The sequence below is a fragment of the Thalassophryne amazonica genome, chromosome 15 (assembly GCF_902500255.1).
Source record: "Thalassophryne amazonica chromosome 15, fThaAma1.1, whole genome shotgun sequence".
Taxonomy (NCBI): domain Eukaryota; kingdom Metazoa; phylum Chordata; class Actinopteri; order Batrachoidiformes; family Batrachoididae; genus Thalassophryne; species Thalassophryne amazonica.
The window spans coordinates 27116498-27141104 of NC_047117.1; the positions used below are offsets into that span (position 1 = coordinate 27116498).

Genomic DNA, 24607 nt, shown 5'->3' on the forward strand with positions numbered 1-24607 from the left:
TATTAGCAACATCATACTATGAATTCCTTATTTAAATGCTAAAGAATATAGTGATACGAAAGAACATTCTTTTTTATTTAACTCTTAAAAAACCCAGAGGTGGTACACCTTGAAGATATTATAGGGCGTAAAGTTATGCTGCTATCAGTGGCTACTAGCTACTGTTGACCGACCATGTCTGCCCTTTGTGAGCATTTTATTAGGAATATGTGAGATAATATGGCTTGGTCTGTGGTTAATTGTACAGAATTGTGCAGAAAACGTAAGGGTTCGACACAAGAGGAAAGAAAGGGCAAGAACATCCTTCTACAAAGATCCCTTCAGGTTTGTGAAAGGACTTTTCAAGCCGAAAAGTGCGAGTCACTTAAGGTGCCAAAGAGGGAGCTTGAGAACTACCTGAAAACAACTCACATGGATAGCCAAAGATTTCAACAGAAGGCGCTACCTACAGACATGCTACCATTTCCTCAACCAGTTCACCAGCTGGATGGCAGTCCCCCAAGGTGGAATGGGAATGAGGAAGCAGTACACCAGTGTATGCCAGCATTTTTAATACCGTTAAGGTGTAGCAGAGCCCTAACGAAGGCAAGGACAGCTTCAGTTCCAGGACTAAATGGAGTCTGGCTGTGTAAGAACACCCCAACATCTTACGCTTTCTGTGGAGGCAAATGAAGGTGGCATGGACGAAGCAGATCATCCCAAAAGCATGGGGAAGAGCAGGAGGAGTAGTTATCCCCAACGAGAAGTATGTCTAAAACATCGACCAATTCTGGCAGATCAACCTGTTGAATCTTGAAGGGAAGCTCTTCTTTAGCATCGTTGCTAATAGGATGATAACCTACCTGAAACAAAACAACTTCATCGACACTTCAGTGCAGAAAGCCAGTATTTCTTGTTTCTTAGAATGCTTGGAGCATACAAGCATGATATGGCACCAAATCCAATCTGTCAGAAGAGAAGGAAGAGACCTGCACATCTTATTCTTGGACCTGGCCAATGCTTTTGGATCAGTCCTCCATTCCTTCATTTGGATAGCTTTCAAGTTTTTTCTGCATTCCAAATACAATCACAAACCTGGTGAGGAACTACTTCCAAGATCTGCAATTCTGCATCAAAACAACTGAATACACAACATCATGGCAACCGTTGGAAGTGGGAATAATGGTTGGATGAACAATCTCCCTACTAGCCTTTACCATGGCCATTCAAGTGATTATTCCAGCTTCCAAGTGGGTCAGAAGAGGAGAACATCTGGAGTCTGGACAGCGTATACCTCTCATTCGTTGCCACCCTGTGCTTTTCACAGATGAGCAGGTTTAACCTGAGCACATGTGACAGGCATGAAAGGGTCTGGAGACACCATGGAGAATGTTGTGCTGTCTGCAGTATCATTCAGCATGACCAGTTTGGTGGTGGGTCAATGATGGTCTGGGAGGCATATCCATGAAAAGACGCACAGACCTCTACAGGCTAGACAATGGTACCCTGATGGTTACTGGGTAGTGGGATGAAATCCATGGACCCATTGTTAGACACTACACTGGTGCAATGTGTCCTGGGTGCCTCCTGGTGCATGACAATGCCCGGTCTGATGTGGTAAGTGTATGCAGGGTCTGAAGTGCAACCTGGCTGTTTCAATCCATCCAACACAGCCAGGTTGCACTTCAGAATGTCCAGAAGCTAAGTGATGCCCTTGTCCAGATCTGGGAAGAGTTCCCCCACGACACCGTCTGTCATCTCATTATGAGCGTGTCCTGATGTTGTCAGACATGCATGCAAGTACACGGGGGCCATTCAAACTGCAGAGTATTGAGCATTGCTGCAATTAAATTTTGCAAAGTGGACAAGACTTCTGCATCATTTTTTTTTTGCTTTGATTTTCGGGGTGTCTTTGAATTCAGCCCTTTGTAGATTGACAATTTTCATTTCCATCAAACGATGCGGGATCCTTTCTTTACTAACATATTACCCAGTCCATATCAGGAAACCATGATATTTTTTTTTTCATCCCATTGAGATCTGGTGTGTTTCAAAGTGTTCCTTTAAATTTTTTGGGCAGTGTGTATATAAAAGGTGTTAGTGATAGCTTCAGCTCAATGCTATTGATTTTGCATTATCACAGTAGAATAATTCCATTTTAAGTCCTGCTCTGTATCAGAGGTACATGTAGATTTTATTTTGGCTCATTCTCAGCGTGCATTTTCTCAGTTGATGGCCACATTACGCTTTAATGTTTGCACTGTGCACAGTTGGTGCTCTGAAATAATGAGCTTATTACAGGGGCCTTAAATGAGCATTGCAAATGAAATTATGTTCAACTAACCTCTGCGTCTTCTATGTGCAGCCCCACCACTATGTGCAACGGTTAGAAGAGCCTTTTACTTGCCCTGTCTTAGTATGAAAATTTTCACTAGAACTTTGCTGCTTTGTAAAGACAACCTCTGATTTACATTAATTGCTGCAGAATTGATCAGTAAGCACATCATCCATTGATCTGTCTGCAGCAGGATATTTCATTGTTTAATCTCTCTCACTCTCTCTCTCTCACACTCACACACATACACACACACACACACACACACACTACTCCTGGGTTCTAAAGCGGGGGGGGGGCCCGCCCGCCCGCCCGCGCCCGCCCGCCCGCGCCCGCCCCTTTTACTCCTTAACCCTCCCATGAGGCATGGTGTGAGTCCAGCATTCAGGAGATGTGCCCCTCTGACTGCTGATGTCCCCACTCTCATGTGAGGCGAGGTTGCAGGGTCATCTTCCATTCTCTCACACACACACACACACACACACACACACACACACACACACACACACACACACACACACACACACACACACACACACACACTGGCTGTTACTCATGCACCGGTCTGCTCAGATGACTGCTAATGCAGCGAGGATCCTCTGAGGCGTTTTCCTCACATCACTGCTCTGTCCCACCATCACACTCCACTCACACCTGTCCACTTCCTCCATCCATCCAAACAAAGAGATGATACAAACAGGTGAGAGTGGTTTTGAATCTTAGCAGGGTGTTAACATTTTATTATACAGTAAAGTTAAATGAATGAACTAATGGCTGCAGTGGGATGTATTACAAAGCTGAGGTTTTATTTGTCTTGAAATAAACTGTGCTGGTTCATTACTTTAAAGCACCACAGACCCACAGATGATCTTCCTGCCATTTTCCCCTAACACCACCCACCAAAAAAGATGCTACTACAACATCAAATATCACTCCAGGGTACTTTGATTATATGCAGTTTTGCTTACCGAGCTCCCCATTTTAAATCCACAGAGCCATTTTAAATAAATGCACTATGCACATGCAAATCACACTCATTATAGACAAACCCATTCCTGGCTTCTCACTGAGCATTTTCCCCTGCCATTGTCCTACTTCCTTGATTCCATTTTTGCATCCCTGTAGGGATTTATCTTTCAGGGATTCAGTGTGTCATGTTGTTTTTTTCATATATATATGTATGTGTAAAGTGTTCCCTTTTGTTTTCTTTGTTTACCATGCAGATGTCTTTCCACTACATAAGATCTTCCACCTTTGGGACACACTGCTGCTGGGAAACTCCTATTTCCCATTTTGTATTGGGGTGGCCATCCTCCAGCAGCTCAGGGATCGACTCTTGGCTAATGGCTTCAATGAGTGCATCCTCCTTTTTTCTGATCTCCCAGGTGAGAATAGCAGACTCTGTTTGCGGTCCTGCAAATACCATATTTTCTGGAGATAAGTGGCACCTGTCAAAAATGCCTCTTGAAAAGGAAGAAAGCATACATAATTCACACCAGAGTATAAATTGCACATTTTGTCCTGCATTATCAGCTCTAATTTTTCATCATTTGTCTTTCTTTTATTATTGGACGTTATTTTGTTTTGTGCTTTGATTTCTTGAAAAAGCCCAATATATAGTTATAATTTTTATTGTTGGTGATGAATGCATGATTTTTTTTTTAATAAGAATAAGAAGAACTTTATTAATCCTAAAGGAAATTGTTTTGCCAGAGTGCCGAAACTGTAAACAGTAAACATTGTTTTTTTTTTTGTTGTTGTTGTTTTGCACCGAGAACAGTGAGTACAACATGCTTATGCAAAATGACTGAAGACACTTGCACAAGATGCTGACAGTATAGCACATAGCTTGTTATGTATACATTCTGCAAAAGGGGGAGGATTTATACGAGGTCTGTCCAAAAAGTAACGGACCTTTTTATTTTTTTCAAAAACTATATGGATTTGAATCACGTGTGATTGCATCAGCCAAGCTTGAACCTTCGTGCACATGCATAAGTTTTTCCACGCCTGTTAGTTGCGTTATTCGCCTGTGGGCAGGCTTTGAGTGAGCACTGGTCCACCCCTCCCGTCGGATTTCTTTTGTCTAAGAACTTGCTGAGAGACTGCCGCTTTGCTCCATGAAATTTTTTTCAGAAACTGTTAGAGACAGGCAGTTGGAAACCATTCGATAGATTCAGTTGGATATCGGTGAAGATTCTGTCGGCGTCACGCGGATTATGGACTGTTAAAACCTTTTTAAAGACGGCCCACAGCAACGGAGGGCGCGCGGAGTGCCGAGCGGCCATTTGACAGGCTGGATCGACCAGATCATTTCTAAACTGAACGCTGTGTTGATCCGGGACATCGGGACGTGTTGGAAACCATTCAGAAGATTCAGACGGCTTTCAATGGCTTTCAGTCGAGTGAGTATCCGAGAAATTGTGTAACAGCTGGACATGCCCCAACATGTCCTGTGAGACTTCCAAGACGGAGGTGTTTTTTTGCTGCGAGTCCTGAGCTGCTTCGTGCCGACGCGCGAAATCCTCCGCATGTCTTTCATTACAAAATCTCCTGTAACAGTGGAATGTGCCGCAAAAGTGCTATGTCCAGCTCTGTTGCCATTTCTGTGGTAGTCACATGATGTCCCGGATCAACACAGCGTTCAGTTTAGAAATGATCTGGTCGATCCAGCCTGTCAAATGGCCGCTCGGCGCTCCGCGCGCCCTCCGTTGCTGTGGGCCATCTTTAAAAAGGTTTTAACAGTCCATAATCCGCGTGACGCCGACAGAATCTTCACCGATATCCAACTGAATCTATCGAATGGTTTCCAACTGCCTGTCTCTAACAGTTTCTGAAAAAAATTTCATGGAGCAAAGTGGCAGTCTCTCAGCAAGTTCTCAGACAAAAGAAATCCGAAGGGAGGGGTGGACCAGTGCTCACTCAAAGCTTGCCCACAGGTGAATAACGCAACTAACAGGCGTGGAAAAACTCATGCATGCGCACAAAGGTTCAAACTTGGCTGATGTAATCACACATGATTCAAATCCATATAGTTTTTGAAAAAAATAAAAAGGTACGATACTTTTTGGACAGACCTCATATAGTCTGATTGCCAAAGGTAGGAAGGACCTCCTGTGGTGTTCTGTGGTGCACCTCGGTGGCCTCAGTCTTTTTACTGAAGGTGCTCTGACAGGGCATCATTGTGGCATGCAGAGGGTGGGAGGTGTTTTAATGGACGGCGAGCAGTTTTCTCAGCATCAACCTCTCAGACACCTCCATCACAGACTCCAGTTCCACCTCCAGGACAGAGCCAGCTCTCCTGATGAGCTTGTTGAGTTTGTTCATGTCAGCTTCGTTAAGCCTGCTGCCCCAGCACACTACAGCGTAGATGACGCTGGGGACCACTGAGTGATAAAACATCTGAAACATATTTCTGCAGACATTGAAAGATCTGAGCCTCCTGAGGAAGTACAGTCAGCTCTGACCTTTCATATACACAGCATCTGTGTTTACAGTCCAGTCTAGTTTGTTGTCTGTGGACACTCAGGTACTTGTAGTAGCCCAAAATGTCCACCTCAGTTCCATTAATGGAAACTGGGTTCGGATGAGTCTTTCATCTTCTGAAGTCCACCACCAGCTCCTTCATCTTAGATATGTTGATCTACAAGTTGGGGACCCTTCAAAACCAGTAAAAAGTTGCAACTTATACTCAGGAAAATACAGTGCTTACCTTTATCCTTCTTTATATGTATTTCCTGGTTTATAAAACCACATAGGACGTCGGTGACTGTCAGTTGAGCCAATGCTGTGACACACTTTATTCTCCAGATCTGCCTGTTCAGTTGTCCATCTATCACCTTCTACTCTTTGGTTGTGCAAAGTGTATTCTGTCTAATGACAAAGGATTATTTCTACCTTTTAGGTCACCTTTGATGAATCAGCTTTTCTTGTGTACGTATATCTGAAAGATTACAGACCCTCTGAAATGTTCCAAATTCAGACTTCCTGATGGTTTATTGTTTTCAATGGATGCTTTTACTTATTATTCCTCTTAAATTAAACAACCTCAGTCTTCATTATGTGGACCCCACCCTACTAAAAAAGCATTCTTGCCAAAAAAAGGTTCACTTTTCCTCATAATCGCTTTGGAAGTACACCTATAATAGAAGTCACTTTTCTTGTGAGCACCCTTTGCTGGGGTCTCAGTCCGAGAGAATTCCAAATGAGTTGATGTCAGGCCACTTCTTCTAGAGTTTTTACACTTACCCCAGAGAACACTCTAGATTCTCTTTGTGGGATTTTTGGTTTCTGTAGTTTGACCTTAAAAATACCTCACTAGGTTCCACATTTTTCAGTGCACCTTGCTTAATTTGAATGCAGCTACTGCAATCAGAAGAGAGAAGAAAAGCAAACTGCAGGATTTCTTGTAAGCCAAGAGCATGAAGAAAGAATTGTTCAGTTTTGTCTTCAAGCACCATGTTTGGCAGAGATATAGCCTGATATATTCTAAGCACATCCGGATTTGGGTCCACTGAAATGTTGCCCATGGCAGTAATTTTCCACAATGCATGCCATTCAGTATTATAGTTATAGGGATGTGTCATTATCTAGCTATTTGTGCTTGCAAGAAGGGCCAGTTGCATCAAATATTGTACTAGCACTAACAATTGATGCCTTATGATTTTTTTTTAATCCAAAACAGTTTGGCAACCATTTTAAAAAAGGAGTAGTACATTGTACATTTTAAAAAAGGAGTAGTACATTGTGTCTACTGCAAAATGCCTGCCAATAATAGATCTCAAACATTTAATCTCTGTTCACAATATGTTCTGCTGTATTTCAAACAAGCGATCTTGATAACATGAATGTTGCCTTCCATTACTGCAGATCTATAACAGTAATGGGTAATTTGTATCATTTTCCATATGGCTGCCAAGATGACCATCATGTTGATTGTTTGGACAGAATGACGGTCATGAATGATCAATTGTCAGTTCTAGTCCAGTGGCTGGGAGGAAATGACTCATCTTGGTAAGACAAATATTTGGGGGGTCACAAATGCCGCGGTTCAAAGACACCACTGTAAGATGTAAGTCAAACAACAATACCCCAAAATCTCAACCGTTGACTGCATCCTAGCTTTGTAAGTATTTATTGATTGCAAACATTAATATTGGCAATACCTCTGTGCAGCCAACATTGACTTTTGCAAAGTGTTTGATTTGGTTGATTAGGTTGTCTTGCAGGATCTTCTAAGAATTTGCAGTATCCCTAATAAATTGATGGACATTATATCCCAGGGAATACTCAGATACTCTGAGTGCTTTGCAAAGAAGGAGCACAGTCTGTGACTTCTTCCCCGTGAATTCTGGTCTTTGTCAGGGTTCTGTTCTGCCCCCTACTCTGTTCAGTGTTTGCTTGAACTGGGTTATGGGTAGTGTTGTGGAGTCCAGTAAGTCAAGGATATTAGTCACAGTGTGGTAGAGAATAGGATGATGGTATCTAGTTCAGGTTTGGGAGCATGCACTGATGCTGCGTGTTTATGAAACCACCACACCACATAGTCAACCCGGGTCCAGAGAGCAAGTACTCAGGCAAACATCTCGTTCATCCTCACTTCTCAAAAGTAGCCATCTGTTTGCAACAGCCAAGTGAAAATGTGTGTGTGTGTGTGTGTGTGTGTGTGTGTGTGTGTGTGTGTGTGTGTGTGTGTGTGTGTGTGTGTGTGTGTGTGTGTGTGTGTGTGTGTGTTTTGGGGCTGGCATTTTCCGTTTGTTGGTGTCATTGGGCACATGCGTGCTGAATCATGCCCAGAGATGTGCACAACATGGTCACAATTTCATAGCTGATTTTCTCACATAAACAGTTGATACTTGTCTTCGTAATCTTAGTAAGTAACTGATTGTTTGAGACTAAGTAATTGCATTGGTAGCCAAAGATTCTCTGAACAGACCCACTACCAATGACATGCAGTCATCATCTTCAGTCACTTGTTCACATCCAAGTCTCACAATCATACAGTAAGACGGTACACATTAGGACCTTTAAAGACTTGGACCTTCTGCTGAATAGGTATTTATATGTTCAAAGACCTCTGTCCAGGGATGTTATAGCCCCATAACTCTCCCCATGCATCTCAACCTCAGTGGATACACTACTGATGGCTAAGTCCAGCAAGTCTTTGAAAGCCTGTATCTCAGGCTTGATCCAGTACAATCACAAACCCAGACATTCTAAAATCACTTTGACACTTGCACAAACTTGATCCACGCACTCTGCCGTGCAGGAGAGTAAACACATCGCAAACTGTTGTAAATCTTTGTAAACTGTGTGCAGCTTCTTACAAGTGCGTCAAGAAAATTTTGAAATGTTCAAAATCACTGTCACCATTAATTACGTGAACTTCAGGTGAACATTGCGCAAACAATTAAAAAACACTGCATGTGGGTACGAGTGATTGCGTCACCGCACCGCATCACAGCACAGCTCATCTGAACGATTATAACGAGATGTTAAATCTATCATAAACATAATTTTACAGCTACTCATAAGACGGAATGAACAAGCAACTGTTTTACCAAGCTATTATAATATAAATATTACAAATAATTACCTTTTAGACTGTTCCAAATACGTTCTTCATCCAATGAAGCGCAGGAAACTGAGAGGGGGGAAAAAGCTCCAGCTGAAATGGTCCTCTGTGATTTCAGAAACAATTACAGGTGTTTTCATCAGCCAAACTCTGAGAGAAAATGATTAATCCCCTACAAAATAATTACTTCATATATATGCAGCGTCCAGTGGCACAAAGTGTGGCATCCAGCTGGGAACACAGCAGGTGGCATTGTCACGACGAAGTGCGGAGACAAAATGCGTGCAAGTGTCAAGGCACCTTAATTCCTCACTCAGTTTTTTAAGTGCTACAATCAGGGCATTTGTTGATTCAGCAAAGATCACAGCATTCCAGTAGTCTTTCTTCATACAAATTGTTTAATTCAAAAATCAAAGCAAGAAGTAAGGAAGGTGTATCAAACAACTATAAATACTGTTGCAACATTAGTAAAAAAAAAAAGTAAGATGAAACTAAAAATGTTATATCATATAAAAGGTACCGTAGCCATCTTCACGCATGCTCATGGCCCCCAAGGGACTATGGTGATGAATCAAAGAGGAATTCAGCTATTGTATTGTAATCATAGGGACTTGATGGATGTGCTATTCAAGCACTATTAACACAAGTTTAAAAGGCTTTTAATGAGCTCTTGGCAGACATGGGCAAAGCGCCCTGGGAGCTTTGGTTTTTGTCTCCTGTACTTGTACATTCCACACAGAGTGACGATTCTCTTTGAGTACATGCTCACTTTCCGGCTTCTTTTCCTTCGCACTTCAGCAGAGTGTCTGTGTCGTAAAATCCAAGAGCTGCATTAATAATATATGTCTTCAGACTGTACCTCACTCCTGAGGGATAGCTTGAGCAATTTCCTTTAAAATTCTATTTCCATATACTGCTTAGCTCTCTTTTTACTAGCTGAAAGGCAGAATGACATTGGTGTTTCAAAGCCACAAGAGTCGGGGGGCAATTTGTCCAAGAGCTGTGCCGTAGCTCTCTGTAAACCCAGGCAAGCAGCCTCTGCCTCCGCGTAAATTAAGTGTTGGCATACTTCACACTCTTTTACTGTTCAAGTCCTACAGATTCATGTGATCGAGGCAGTGGGAAAGAGACGAATTGGTTCTCCTTATAAAGGTAAAATATGCTGGCATAGACTTGCAGTTAGCTTCTTTGGCAATACTTCCTGAGAGGGGCTGCGGCTGCCAGCTCCTTTTTGTATGTCACTGGCAGCCGCTTGTTTATACCTGTATAGTTGGAAGTGTAGTATCTGGCACTTGCACAGAACTATATTAGGAACACATCTGTGCTCTGGACTGACCTCAAAGAGGACATATTTACCTAATTTTATAGTCATCGTCTGGTCCATGCTCAAGCTGTTATCCCTGCAGACGGCAAAATAATATCACACATTTCACTGCAATATTAATCATGTCTAATAAATGGTACTTGTAAAGCTTACAGCCCTGAATAATCGGAATTGGAATGTTTGCTGTCTCTGCAGTGGATTGTTAAATGCTTGGACTGTGATTTCATTCACTGATTTATTTGCAGATTGTTGGACTTGAAAGTATGTAGAGGTTTGCTTATGTCATAACTCAGTTTATGTAAGTTTCCACAAGTGTATGTCAGCCTTTCTTGGAAGCAAGATTTTGTAGGTCAGATTGTGTGTATGCTCTGTCTCACCACACTTCTTGCCCTTCCGAACAAAGGCACATAGACTGTGATAGTTAGTGATGCGTGGCATGCGTCTGCTGCCTTCCATCATCAGGCATACACAATTGATGTCCTCACACAACTCACGCTTGCATCCATTTGTTTCACTTCTCCTCATTCTCATCCTCCTCATAACGCCATACCTGCAGGAATACATTGGTAAATAATAGGGTTTTTTTTTTCTCCCCCCTCCAATATCACATGCAACAAAAATTGCACTCTACAATTTATCATCAGCCGCTTTCAAGACTGTAACTGTAATAAACTATGATGCACTTATCTTCATGCTACATTATGCCATGAGCAGAAAGTCGTGATTTTGCCACTAGGTGTCAAACTTGCACCAGGATTTCAAAGCTAAAACACCTTGGCACTCCTCCCCCCCAACGCTTCCTCCGCATCTAACAGGAGTAATGCCAGTTGGAGCTATCTAACAAGCCTAACAACTCTCCATGAGGGAAAAACCAGAAACATGTTCGTTCCAGTCCAAACACTTTCTTGCTTTATGGAGGAATATGTGAAAAGTTGTGACTGTCAGTCATGTTGACTGCAGTGAGTGCTACTGTTTCTTTATAAACATGGGTAGGACTTGCATGTATGAAATATGCATACATAGAACTTGTATGCATGCATGGTCGCTCTGACAGTGTACACAAGAAATGGAAAAGCTCAGCATATAATAGGGAGTGTTGATTCATTCTCTGTGTAGGACGCTATTACACCACTAAATCGTTACATGGGAAAATAGTGTTTGGCTTGTTTATTAATGCTTACAAGGCATTCATCCCTGGCCCAAAATACATAAGCATACCAAATGGCAAATGTCAGCTCTCCCCAATTTGTCCATGGTCGAAATTATATGCACGCACGCACACGCACTCACGACTTTTTATCTTTTCTGCATTCTGCTGCAAGCAGGTGCTATTATTTTTACACACCCACAAACAGATATGGTGGTGGAAGACATCAAATGCGCTATTCTTCACACACATGGTGACGGCAACATGACACTTAACTCGCTCATGGTAACAGCAACACAACATTTAACTAAACTAAATTAACCAGTTGAACTAGAAAAACAATGTATCAATAACACTAACAGCACTGTTAAACTAACATAAACCACAATAACAACATTTAAAACCCCAAAACCCTAACTCCCATGGTGCATTGCAGCACAATGTCCATTGTTTACTGGTTAGCTGAAATCACTAATTTCTCAAAAAAAATTCATCTTGTCAACTTTACGTTTTTGCAGCGTTCATCCTTGACCTAAAATACGAGGTCTGTGAGAAAAGTATCGTACCTTTTATTTTTTTTCAAAAACTATATGGATTTGATTCATATGTTTTTACGTCAGCCAAGCTTGAACCTTCGTGTGCATGCGTGAGTTTTTCCAAGCCTGTCGGTTGCGTCATTCGCCTGTGGGCAGGCTTTGAGTGAACACTGGTCCACCCCTCTCGTCGTTGTTTCATTACGAGGAAATGGCGGAATGATTTGGGCTTTTTTTCCATCACAATTTTGTCAGAAACTGTTAGAGACAAGCAGCTGGAAACCATTCGAAAAATTTATCTGGCTTTTGGTGAAAATTTTACGGGCTTCACAGAGAATAAGGACTGTTACTACAGCTTTAAGGACGCCCCACAATGGCGCACGGCGCGCTGCGCTCCGAGCCACCATCGAGAGGCAGAAAACACCACATCATTTCTAAATGGATGGCTGTGTGGAGCCGCGACCGTCGTGTGCAATTTCTCTGGTTATCACAAGAGCTGGACATCAGCCATTTTCCGTCAGATTTCACTTTTAACAAGAGATTTTGTCATGGAAAGCCGTGCAGAGGCTTTGCACGTCACGACCGATTTGCTGATCGAGCGAGACAAAGGAACACCTCCGTTTCGGAGTGCCAGGGGACAAGTTGGGACATGCCCAGCTCTCCACAATTTCTCTTATACTCACTGGGCTGGTAAGCATTGAAAGCCGAGATAAGCATGTCCCAACTTGTCCCCTGGCACTCTGAAACGGAGGTGTTCCTTTGTCTCGCTCGATCAGCGAATCGGTCCTGACGCGCGAAGCCTCCGCGCGGCTTTCCATGACAAAATCTCTTGTTAAAAGTGAAATCTGCCGGAAAATGGCTGATGTCCAGCTCTTGTGATGACCAGAGAAATTGCACACAACGGTCCCGGCTCCACACAGCCATCCGTTTAGAAATGATGTGGTGTTTTCTGCCTCTCGATGGCGGCTCGGAGCTCAGCGCGCCGTGCGCCATTGTGGGGCGTCCTTAAAGCTGTAGTAACAGTCCTTATTCTCTGTAAAGCCCGTAAAATTTTCACCGAAAGCCAGGTAAATTTTTTGAATGGTTTCCAGCTGCTTGTCTCTAACAGTTTCTGAAAAAATTCTGATGGAAAAAAAGCCCAAATCATTCCGCCATTTCCTGACAATGAAAATCCGACGAGGGGGCTGGACCACTCCTCCCACAAGGCGTGCTCACAGGCGAATGACGCAACCGACAGGTGTGGAAAAACTCACGCATGCGCACGAAGGTTCTTGGCTGATGTAAAAACACATGAATTAAATCCATATAGTTTTTGAAAAAATAAAAAGGTCCATTACTTTTCTCACAGACCTCGTATATAAGCATACCAAATGGCAAATGTCAGCTCTCACCAGTTTCGCTGTGATCGAAGCCACACACACACACACAGAGGCCACTTTGCCATTATAATATAGATGTGTACAGAGTATCTTCTGGCTTTAAAAGTACTGGGGTCAGTGCCTCCTTCTGTTTATTCAGATCATGAGCACTCTTTCCGTTGTCAGCGGCAACCTCCAAAACTCTCTTCAGTGGCATCCATCTTCACTATATATCTGTAGTGAGACTGCAAGCATCTTATTACCTCGGTGGTAAAGTGAGAAGTGAACCTAGGGGGGACTGAATTCACTGGAAGTAAACATTGTGCTTCACTAATGTTGTATGCCGCGCGCTATGCGAGAGGGGACTGATGAGATGGGAGGACTGATCAGACAGAGATACTGACCAGACCAAGACACCGGTTGCTCACCGGGAGAGGAAACACACTTTAAGAATTTGCTCCTGGTCACAGGAAAGGAACGGATAAAATCTGTGGTGAGATCCATCATGTTCTGAAGACCATTCTCACGCTGTGCTGGGCTTCACTTGTGCTGTTTGTATGAGACGCACTGTAAAAAAAATAAAACCTCAATTTTCTCATCTAAATTTTATCTTTGGAAAATCTGTGCACCTAATAAGCAGTACTAGTCATTCAACGACATCCTTGCAAAATGCACATTTTAGCCATTTTGACGTATTCACCATCAAAGTACACAAAAACACTGATGTCACACTGCAAAAAATTACATTACATTACGTTTACTACCAAAATTCATATTCCTCACAGCTTTTATCTGAGCGTTTATCAAAGGCAGGTGAAATCAGGCTAATTTCCTCCATGACTTTATGACTTAAAGTGCAGGTGACACCAATAAATGTGCACAAATAATCAGTAAAAATTATGAAATGTTGATATTTTAAAAAATTGTGAACAATAAAAGTCAATGATAAGTGCACAGGTGAAGGAGCCTGTGCTCTGTTTCAGCCCTCAGCCACGGCCATATTGTTGCTATGTCATCACCGAAACAGCAACTGCTGATTCCAGCACAAATCAGTTGTAAACACAGCAGTGGTTGAGCTGTTTTTGGATGATTTTTTTTTTCTAGTGTGGAGCCTTTTTTTTTTTTTTTCGTCTGAACATGTGTCTGAAGAAACTGTAGGGGACACAGCCTTATTGTTTTGAGCCTTATTTAGATGACAATGAAGGAGACTAAACCTTGGAGAAAATCCTTCAGTCTGACAACAGTGACGATATTGGCAGAGTTCAGAACACAGAATGGTGATTATACAACCCCAATTCCATTGACGTTGGGACGTTGTGAAAAATGTAAATAAAAACAGAATCCTCTTCTGTTTCTGCAAATCCTCTTCAACCTATATTCAATTAAATACACCACAAAGACAAGATATTTAATAAAAGAGAAAAAACTGGTGCAACACAGAAATAAGTGCTGAAAATTTTTTTTCTCTTTTACAAATCAGTCCTATCTGGTTGCACCAGATTTGATTGTGCTATACAGAAGCGTGGTGAACTTCTACAAGATATTTAATGTTCAGACTGATAAATTTTATTGTTTTTGTGCAATATTTGCTCATTTTGAAATGAATGCATGCAACACGTTTCAAAAAAGCTGGGACAGTGGTACGTTTATCACTGTGTTACATCACCTTTCCTTCTAACAACACTCAATAAGCATTTGGGAACTGAGGACACTAATTGTTGAAGCTTTGAAGGTGGAATTCTTTCCCATTCTTGCTTGATGTACGACTTGAGTTGTTAAACAGTCTGGGGTCTCTGTTGTCATATTTTGCACTTCATAATGCGCCACACATTTTCAATGGGTGACAGGTCTGGACTGCAGGCAGGCAGAATGTGGCTTGGCATGGACGTACCTGAAAAAGACGTTGCTTGGATGACAGCATGTGTTGCTCCAAAAACTGGATGTACCTTTCACAGTTGTTGGTGCCGTCACAAGTTGCCCATACCATGGGCACTAATTATTCTTAAACTGTTGGACTATTTTTTCATGCAGTTGTTCACAAAGTGGTGATCCTCACACCATCTTTGCTTGTGGATGGCTGAGCCTTTTGGGGATGCTCCTTTTATACCCAGTCATGACACTCACCTGTTTCCAAACAGGTGTTCTTTGAGCATTCATCAACTTTCCCAGTATTTTGTTGCCCCGTCCCAACTTTTTTGAAATGTGTTGCAGGCATCCATTTCAAAATGAGCAAATATTTGCACAAAAACAATAAAATCTATCAGTTTTGAACATGAAATATCTTGTCTTTGTGGTATATTCAATTGAATATAGGTTGAAGAGGATTTGCAAATCATTGACTTCTGTTTTTATTTACATTTTTCACAATGTCCCAACTTCATTCGAATTGGGGTTGTAAAATAAATACTGCAGGTGATTTAGGCATGCAGGTGGAGGTGATACTTTTTTCCAGCTCTTTGGTCTAATCAACTGATTAAAAAATCGTTTTAGTATCTTTGACATCAGAAAAGGGATCGTGTGGATTTTTTATTTATTTATTCATTTTCCTGAGAAACAGATACATTCAAATCTGAAAAATGTCACGAGGAACTGAAAATATCAGCTATTTTTAAAATAAATAGTTTCTTTTCTGAATACAGATAGTGTACTGTATGTTAGTAGCATAACACATTATTATTAAACATTAAAACCATTCACGGGAGGAGGAAACAATATAGTGTTACCTGTCCATTTCAGTGAGATCATCTTCAGTCTGATGAAAATGTGTGAAAATTTAATTTGTTGTCCTGGCTGAAGAAAAGTCCACGATGGTTCGAGTCTCTGCTGTACTGATCTGCGGCTGGCATGATCAGCTGTAGGTGTAATCCGTCCATTGCGTCTGCAGCTGATGGTTTGAATCTCGCTTGTTTGCGCTGCAAGATAAGACTGTGGAGAAGCCGCCAACAGTGCGTGTGCGCTTGCCACCTGCCAAGCAAAAGGATTCTGTTGGTGAGTATTAACTGTTCTGACACGTATAAAATGTACATCACCGACCCAAACCACTCAGTGGAAACGGGGCTGTCAGTAGCCTGTAAAAATCCATAAATTAATCTAGAAATTAATGGGACTATTAAGCTAATGGTTCTGGCACTGATGCCGCTTCCTCCTCCTTCTCCAGTGTTGGGACTCGCCAGGAAGTTCCTGGTTTTTAGTTGCACACAGTTCAAAATCCAAATATTTATCTCTTCAGTAACTGCGCACCAGCAAAGGATAAATTTTAAACTGTTTTTTAATTTTAGTCTTAAATATAAAAAAAATGACATATTGTGTCACCTACACTTTAAGAGCACCAAAAATAAAATGAAATACATCAATATTTTCATAATTCTTTATTTAGTTAGAATAGCCAGCTCATTTGATATTATATTTACTAGTGATACACACTTTAAATACTTTGGTTGTTCAACTTTACATGTGTACATCATGACAGGGGCCAGTGTTATATGATCGTACCAAAAACTGTAATAGAAGCCCAGTGGCAGCAGTTAGCCAAACTTAGCATAGCATGTTATCACTACCAAGAGAATAACACATCAAAATGTAAAAGAAGCACTCAGAGAGTGACACATCTGTACATTACATCTTTGTTAGATTTGTCAAATTTAATTCTATGTGATCCATAGATGCCATAAAATATAGTTCTGTGTGTCTTTGACATTTGATCAGTTCTGTCCAAAACTGAATGTGTTTATACATCATGAACAAATCACCCATCCATGTTTAAACCATACAGCTTATCTATCGTAATCTAAGGTCAAACATGATATGACCAATTGAAAGGTGATCTATGACTTCACATTCGTGTTTAATAGTAATCACTGAGACATCCTTTGTAGTATCCTCCATATACATATAAGCATTGGGCCAGTTATTTGACCTTGGTCAGTGACCTTGACATTTGTGGGTTTTTTGTTTGCAAAATCATATCTGTTCTTGGCTTACACTCAGTCATTCCACCATGTTCTGTTGGATCAAAGTTCTTTTAGGTTTTGCGCTTCTCCATCTCATTCACAGGATTGAAAACAATAACCGCACATGTGCTACGAACATGCTTGGGTGCAAAAAAAAAAAAAGAACAATTAGCCCGGGCTTCCTGTATGCTGTGTTTCTTAACATATAGCAGAAACAATGAGCTCTCCCATCTGCTGTATTTTTTTTCTTTTTTTTTGTGAATTAAATCTGTCTCCTTCGCTACAGTAAATACAAGCCATTATCTTTTTTTGACATGTAGCAGAGACGGTAAACTGTTGAGAGTTGTCTGGGAAGCAAACCAGGATGTCAAAAGCTGCTGTGTCATTTCTTTACCCATAATCCTTTTCTCTGCATCATCCAAAGTCTACATAGAAGTGCAGCAGCACAGAAGTAAGAGCCAGCTGTTTGATGTTTTTCCTATTTTTGCCTGTCTTTTGGTTTTCTCATTTCTTTTTCTGTGCAACGTTATAACACCACACAGCCACCTCAGAATTCCTGTTTCACACCCATACAACTCTTCCTGCATTCCCTTCCCTGTCCATGTCTCGGTGTCATACGTCATTCCTGGCACGCACACACACACATACATACATACATACATACACACACACACACATATATATATATATATATATATATATATATATATATATATATATATATATATATATATACGTGGTCTGCGAGAAAAATAACGTACCTTTTATTTTTTTCAAAAACTATATGGGTTTGAATCACGTGCGATTACATCAGCCAACCTTGAACCCTCCTGCGCATGCGTGAGTTTTTTCACACCTGTTGGTTACGTCATTCGCCTGTGGGCAGGCTTTGAGTGAGGAGGTGGTCCGCCCTCTCGTCGGAATTCCTTTGTCTAACAACTTGCTGAGAGACTGGCGCTTTGCTTTATCAAAATTCCACTGTTAAAGGAGATTTTGTAATGAAAGACGTGCGGACGCCACAGGAAAAACACCTCCGTGTTGATAACCATTTGTAAAAACCAGGCGGCTATTGATGGCTTTCGGTAGAGTGAGTATCTGAGAAATTGTTTAACAGCTGGACATGTTCCAACTTGTCCTTAAGGCTTCCAACGGAGGTGTTTTTCCTGTGGCGCCGCGCCGGCTGCCTGCCGACACGCCAATCCGTCCGCACGTTTTTCATTACAAAATCTCCTTTAACAGTGGAATGTCCGGATAAACAGCTGATCCCGAGCTCTTCTGAAACTTCTCTGTTCTCTCACGACGTCCTGGGTCAACAGAGGCTTAAATTTGGAGGTTTTCAGCTCGAAACAGGCTGACGACGGCGCCTCGGAGCACTGCGCGACGTCCCGCTCCGTGGGAAGTCCTTAAAACAACAGTAACACTCCATAATCTCTCATCAACCGTTAAAATTTTCACAGAAAACCAGCTGAATTTCCCGAATGGTGTCCACTTCGATCTGCCTCACAGGTTCTGAAAAAATTTTGATAAAGCAAAGCGCCAGTCTCTCAGCAAGTTGTTAGACAAAGGAATTCCGACGAGAGGGCTGGACCACTCCTCACTCAAAGCCTGGCCACAGGCGAATGACGTAACCGACAGGCGTGAAAAAACTCTTGCATGCCCACGAGGGTTCAAGCTTGTCTGATGTAATCACACGTGATTCAAATCCATATAGTTTTTGAAAAAAAATAAAAAGGTCCGATACTTTTCTCACAGATCTCGTGTGTATATATATATATATATATATATATATATATATACACTCAACAAAAATATAAACGCAACACTTTTGGTTTTGCTCCCATTTTGTATGAGATGAACTCAAAGATCTAAAACTTTTTCCACATACACAATATCACCATTTCCCTCAATATTGTTCACAAACCAGTCTAAATCTGTGATAGTGAGCACTTCTCCTTTGCTGAGATAATCCATCCCACCTCACAGGTGTGCCATATCAGGATGCTGATTAGACACCATGATTAGTGCACAGGTGTGCCTTAGACTGCCCACAATAAAAGGCCACTCTGAAAGGTGCAGTTTTGTTTTATTGGGGTGGATACCAGTCAGTATCTGGTGTGACCACCATTTGCCTCATGCAGTGCAACACATCTCCTTCGCATAGAGTTGATCAGGTTGTCAATTGTGGCCTGTGAAATGTTGGTCCACTCCTCTTCAATGGCTGTGCGAAGTTGCTGGATATTGGCAGGAACTGGTACATGCTGTCATATACGCCGGTCCAGAGCATCCCAAACATGCTCAATGGGTGACATGTCCGGTGAGTATGCCGGCCATGCAAGAACTGGGACATTTTCAGCTTCCAAGAATTGTGTACAGATCCTTGCAACATGGGTCTGTGCATTATCCTGCTGCAACATGAGGTGATGTTCTTGGATGTATGGCACAACAATGGGCCTCAGGATCTCGTCACGGTATCTGTGCATTCAAAATGCCATCAATAAAATGCACCTGTGTTCTTCGTCCATAACAGACGCCTGCCCATACCATAACCCCACCGCCACCATGGGCCACTCTATCCACAACATTGACATCAGAAAACCGCTCACCCACACGACGCCACACACGCTGTCTGCCATCTGCCCTGGACAGTGTGAACCGGGATTCATCCGTGAAGAGAACACCTCTCCAACATGCCAAACGCAAGCGAATGTGAGCATTTGCCCACTGAAGTCGGTTACAACGACGAACTGGAGTCAGGTCGAGACCCCGATGAGGACGACGAGCATGCAGATGAGCTTCCCTGAGATGGTTTCTGATAGTTTGTGCAGAAATTCTTTGGTTATGCAAACCGATTGTTTCAGCAGGTGTCCGAGTGGCTGGTCTCAGACGATCTTGGAGGTGAACATGCTGGATGTGGAGGTCCTGGTGTGGTTACACGTGGTCTGCAGTTGTGAGGCTGGTTGGATGTACTGCCAAATTCTCTGAAATGCCTTTGGAGATGGCTTATGGTAGAGAAATGAACATTCAATACACGAGCAACAGCTCTGGTTGACATTCCTGCTGTCAGCATGCCAATTGCATGCTCCCTCAAATCTTGCGACATCTGTGGCATTGTGCTGTGTGATAAAACTGTACCTTTCAGAGTGGCCTTTTATTGTGGGCAGTCTAAGGCACACCTGTGCACTAATCATGGTGTCTAATCAGCATCTTGATATGGCACACCTGTGAGGTGGGATGGATTATCTCAGCAAAGGAGAAGTGCTCACTATCACAGATTTAGACTGGTTTGTGAACAATATTTGAGGGAAATGCTGATATTGTGTATGTGGAAAAAGTTTTAGATCTTTGAGTTCATCTCATACAAAATGGGAGCAAAACCAAAAGTGTTGCGTTTATATTTTTGTTGAGTGTATATATATAATGTGTGTGTGTGTGTGTGTGTGTGTGTGTGTGTGTGTGTGTGTGTGTGTGTGTGTGTGTGTGTGTGTGTGTGTGTGTGTGTGTGTTTTGGTGTTTGGTGGTAGACTGATGGCTGGGATAAACGCTGCCATGAATGAATAAAGCGCGGTGACTGTTTAAACTCTTGAAGAGCCGGTCGCGGTCAGACCGTGACTGGCTTGATTGGTCCTCATGTCTGACTGATCTGATAGTCATTCAAGCAGCTCTGACTGTTCGGGGGACCAATCAGTCACCATTAAAAGTCGCTCTCCAGGAACATAGTTGGTGACCCCTGTGCTAGGACAATACAAAATATATATATTTAAAGTACAGCAACAACACTGGCAATGCCACACAAATAAACTTGCGATGTAGTATCGCAGGATTGTACGAAACAATTTGTAAGTGGAAATGAGGCAGATTTTCAGCAGTTCTTCTTTGACCTTTTTCATGTAGAGTTGAAGAGCTATGAGCCCTTGTTTGTGAGGCACATGTTTTCAGTTTACTACCAAAAATAACAGCTAAGGATGAGACCAAAGGCTAGAGCACAGTAATACAGAAAGTTAAGGAGTGTCAGTGGAAATGCATTACAACTTATTTCTCTATGGTAGTGATGGGTATGGTGCACACATTTCAAAATGTGTGCCATGACCTTTGGCTGTGTTTTTGTGAGTCTTTTACCAGCTGAGTACCTCTCTCCATCCTGGGTGAGTGAGAGCCATGGATTTTGATATTTTGATATGTTTATATTTTGAAGATTTACTAGAGAGACTTTCCTGCCAATCTCATGAAATACAACTGGCAATACGAGACATACAGTAGTGTTCAGAATAATAGTTGTGCTATGTGACTAAAAGGATTAATCCAGGTTTTGAGTATATTTCTTACTGTTACATGGGAAACAAGGTACCAGTAGATTCAGTAGATTCTCACAAATCCAACAAGACCAAGCATTCATGATATGCACACTCTTAAGGCTATGAAATTGGGCTATTAGTAAAAAAAAAGTAGAAAAGTGTTAACAATAATAGTAGTGTGGCATTCAGTCAGTGAGTTTGTCAATTTTGTGGAACAAACAGGTGTGAATCGGGTGTCCCCTATTTAAGGGTGAAGCCAGCACCTGTTGAACAGGCTTTTCTCTTTGAAAGCCTGAGGAAAATGGGACGTTCAAGACATTGTTCAGAAGAGCATAGTTTGATTAAAAAGTTGATTGGAGAGGGGAAAACGTATACGCAGGTGCAAAACATTATAGGCTGTTCATCTACAATGATCTCCAGTGCTTTAAAATGGACAAAAAAACAGAGACGCGTGGAAGAAAATGGAAAACAACCATCAAAATGGATAGAAGAATGGTAAATGGACTGCATTTATATAGCGCTTTTCCATCTGCATCACACGCTCAAAGCACTTTACAATTATGCCTCACATTCACCCCGATGTCAGGGTGCTGCCATACAAGGTGCTCACTACACACCTGGAGCAATAGGGGATTAAAGGCCTTGCCCAAGGGCCCTTAGTGATTTTCCAGTCAGGTGGGGATTTGAACCCATGATCTTCTGGACTCAAGCCCAACACCTTAACCACTAGACCATCACCTCCCCTAAGAATAACCAGAATGGCAAAGGCTCACCCATTGATCAGCTCCAGGATGATCAAAGACAGTCTGGAGTTACCTGTAAGTGCTGTGACAGTTAGAAGACGCCTGTGTGAAGCTAACTTATTTGCAAGAATCCCCCGCAAAGTCCCTCTTAAATAAAAGACATGTGCAGAAGAGGTTACAATTTGCCAAAGAACACATCAACTGGCATAAAGAGAAATTGAGGAATATTTTTTAGACTGATGAGAGTAAAATTGTTCTTTTTGGGTCCAAGGGCCGCAGACAATTTGTGAGACGACCCCCAAACTCTGAATTCAAGCCACAGTTCACAGTGAAGACAGTGAAGCATGGTGGTGCAAGCATCATGATATGGGCATGTTTCTTCTACTATGGTGTTGGGCCTATATATCACATACCAGGTATCATGGATCAGTTTGGATATGTCAAAATACTTGAAGAGGTCATGTTGCCTTATGCTGAAGGGGACATGCCCTTGAAATGGGTGTTTCAACAAGACAATGACCCCAAGCACACTAGTAAACGAGCAACATCTTGGTTCCAAACCAACAAAATTAATGCCTCGCAGATGTGAAGAAATCATGTTATACAACTAAATACTAGTTTAGTGATTCACAGGATTGCTAAAAAAGCAGGTTGAACATAATAGTTTTGAATTTGTAGCGTCAACAGCAGATGCTACTATTATTGTGAACACCCTCTTTTCTACTTTTTTTTACTAATAGCCCAATTTCATAGCCTTAAGAGTGTGCATATCATGAATGCTTGGTCTTGTTGGATTTGTGAGAATCTACTGAATCTACTGGTACCTTGTTTCCCATGTAACAATAAGAAATATACTCAAAACCTGGATTTATCTTTTTAGTCACATAGCACTACTATTATTCTGAACACTACTGTATATTTCAGCTAAAAGTGTGCATGTACTCTTCAGTGTTGTCTCACACACTGGAATCAGTAAAGAGATTCTGACTGAAAATATTAACCTGGCACAGCAACATTTCACAGTAAAGTAAGATCCTTCCACCTCAGTAGATCCAAGAAAACTGGGCAGAGATGGCCTTAAACAGGGAACCGTATGCACTGGAAACAAGCACACCTATCTACTTGGTTACCCCCCTTAATGATGCCTAAAAGTGAAACTGACTTTCAAATCAAATCAAATCAATTTTATTTATATAGCGCCAAATCACAACAAACAGTTGCCCCAAGGCGCTTTATATTGTAAGGCAAAGCCATACAATAATTACGGAAAAACCCCAACGGTCAAAACGACCCCCTGTGAGCAAGCACTTGGCAACAGTGGGAAGGAAAACTCCCTTTTAACAGGAAGAAACCTCCAGCAGAACCAGGCTCAGGGAGGGGCAGTCTTCTGCTGGGACTGGTTGGGGCTGAGGGAGAGAACAAGGAAAAAGACATGCTGTGGAGGGGAGCAGAGATCAATCAATAATGATTAAATGCAGAGTGGTGCATACAGAGCAAAAAGAGAAAGAAACACTCATTGCATCGTGGGAACCCCCCAGCAGTCTAAGTCTATAGCAGCATAACTAAGGGATGGTTCAGGGTCACCTGATCCAGCCCTAACTATAAGCTTTAGCAAAAAGGAAAGTTTTAAGCCTAATCTTAAAAGTAGAAAGGGTGTCTGTCTCCCTGATCCGAATTGGGAGCTGGTTCCAGAGGAGAGGAGCCTGAAAGCTGAAGGCTCTGCCTCCCATTCTACTCTTACAAACCCTAGGAACTACAAGTAAGCCTGCAGTCTGAGAGCGAAGCGCTCTATTGGGTTGATATGGTAATATGAGGTCCCTAAGATAAGATGGGACCTGATTATTCAAAACCTTATAAGTAAGAAGAAGAATTTTAAATTCTATTCTAGAATTAACAGGAAGCCAATGAAGAGAAGCCAATATGGGTGAAATATGCTCTCTCCTTCTAGTCCCTGTCAATACTCTAGCTGCAGCATTTTGAATTAAATGAAGGCTTTTCAGGGAACTTTTAGGACAACCTGATAATAATGAATTACAATAGTCCAGCCTAGAGGAAATAAATGCATGAATTAGTTTTTCAGCATCACTCTGAGACAAGACCTTTCTAATTTTAGAGATATTGCGCAAATGCAAAAAAGCAGTCCTACATATTTGTTTATTATGCGCATTGAATGACATATCCTGATCAAAAATGACTCCAAGATTTCTCACAGTATTACCAGAGGTCAGGGTAATGCCATCCAGATTAAGGATCTGGTTAGACACTTTGCTATGAATATCAGTAATGAGCTGTAAAAGGTCCTTTGTACTCAGTGCAAAAAAGCAAAAAGAGTCTGAGACAGTTTCTTCACCAAGTGTTAATTCATTACATAC

General features: G+C 41.8%; 1 protein-coding gene across 2 annotated transcripts in view; it reads left to right on the forward strand.

The window, feature by feature from the left end:
- The window catches only part of tbck (TBC1 domain containing kinase), a 196729-nt gene that overhangs the window by 75096 nt on the left and 97026 nt on the right, over positions 1-24607 (forward strand). For both annotated transcript variants that reach the window (XM_034187980.1, XM_034187981.1), the window contains exon 22: positions 3538-3699. In XM_034187980.1, coding sequence (XP_034043871.1) covers positions 3538-3699 — 162 coding nt within the window. The remainder of the gene's footprint in view (positions 1-3537; positions 3700-24607) is intronic.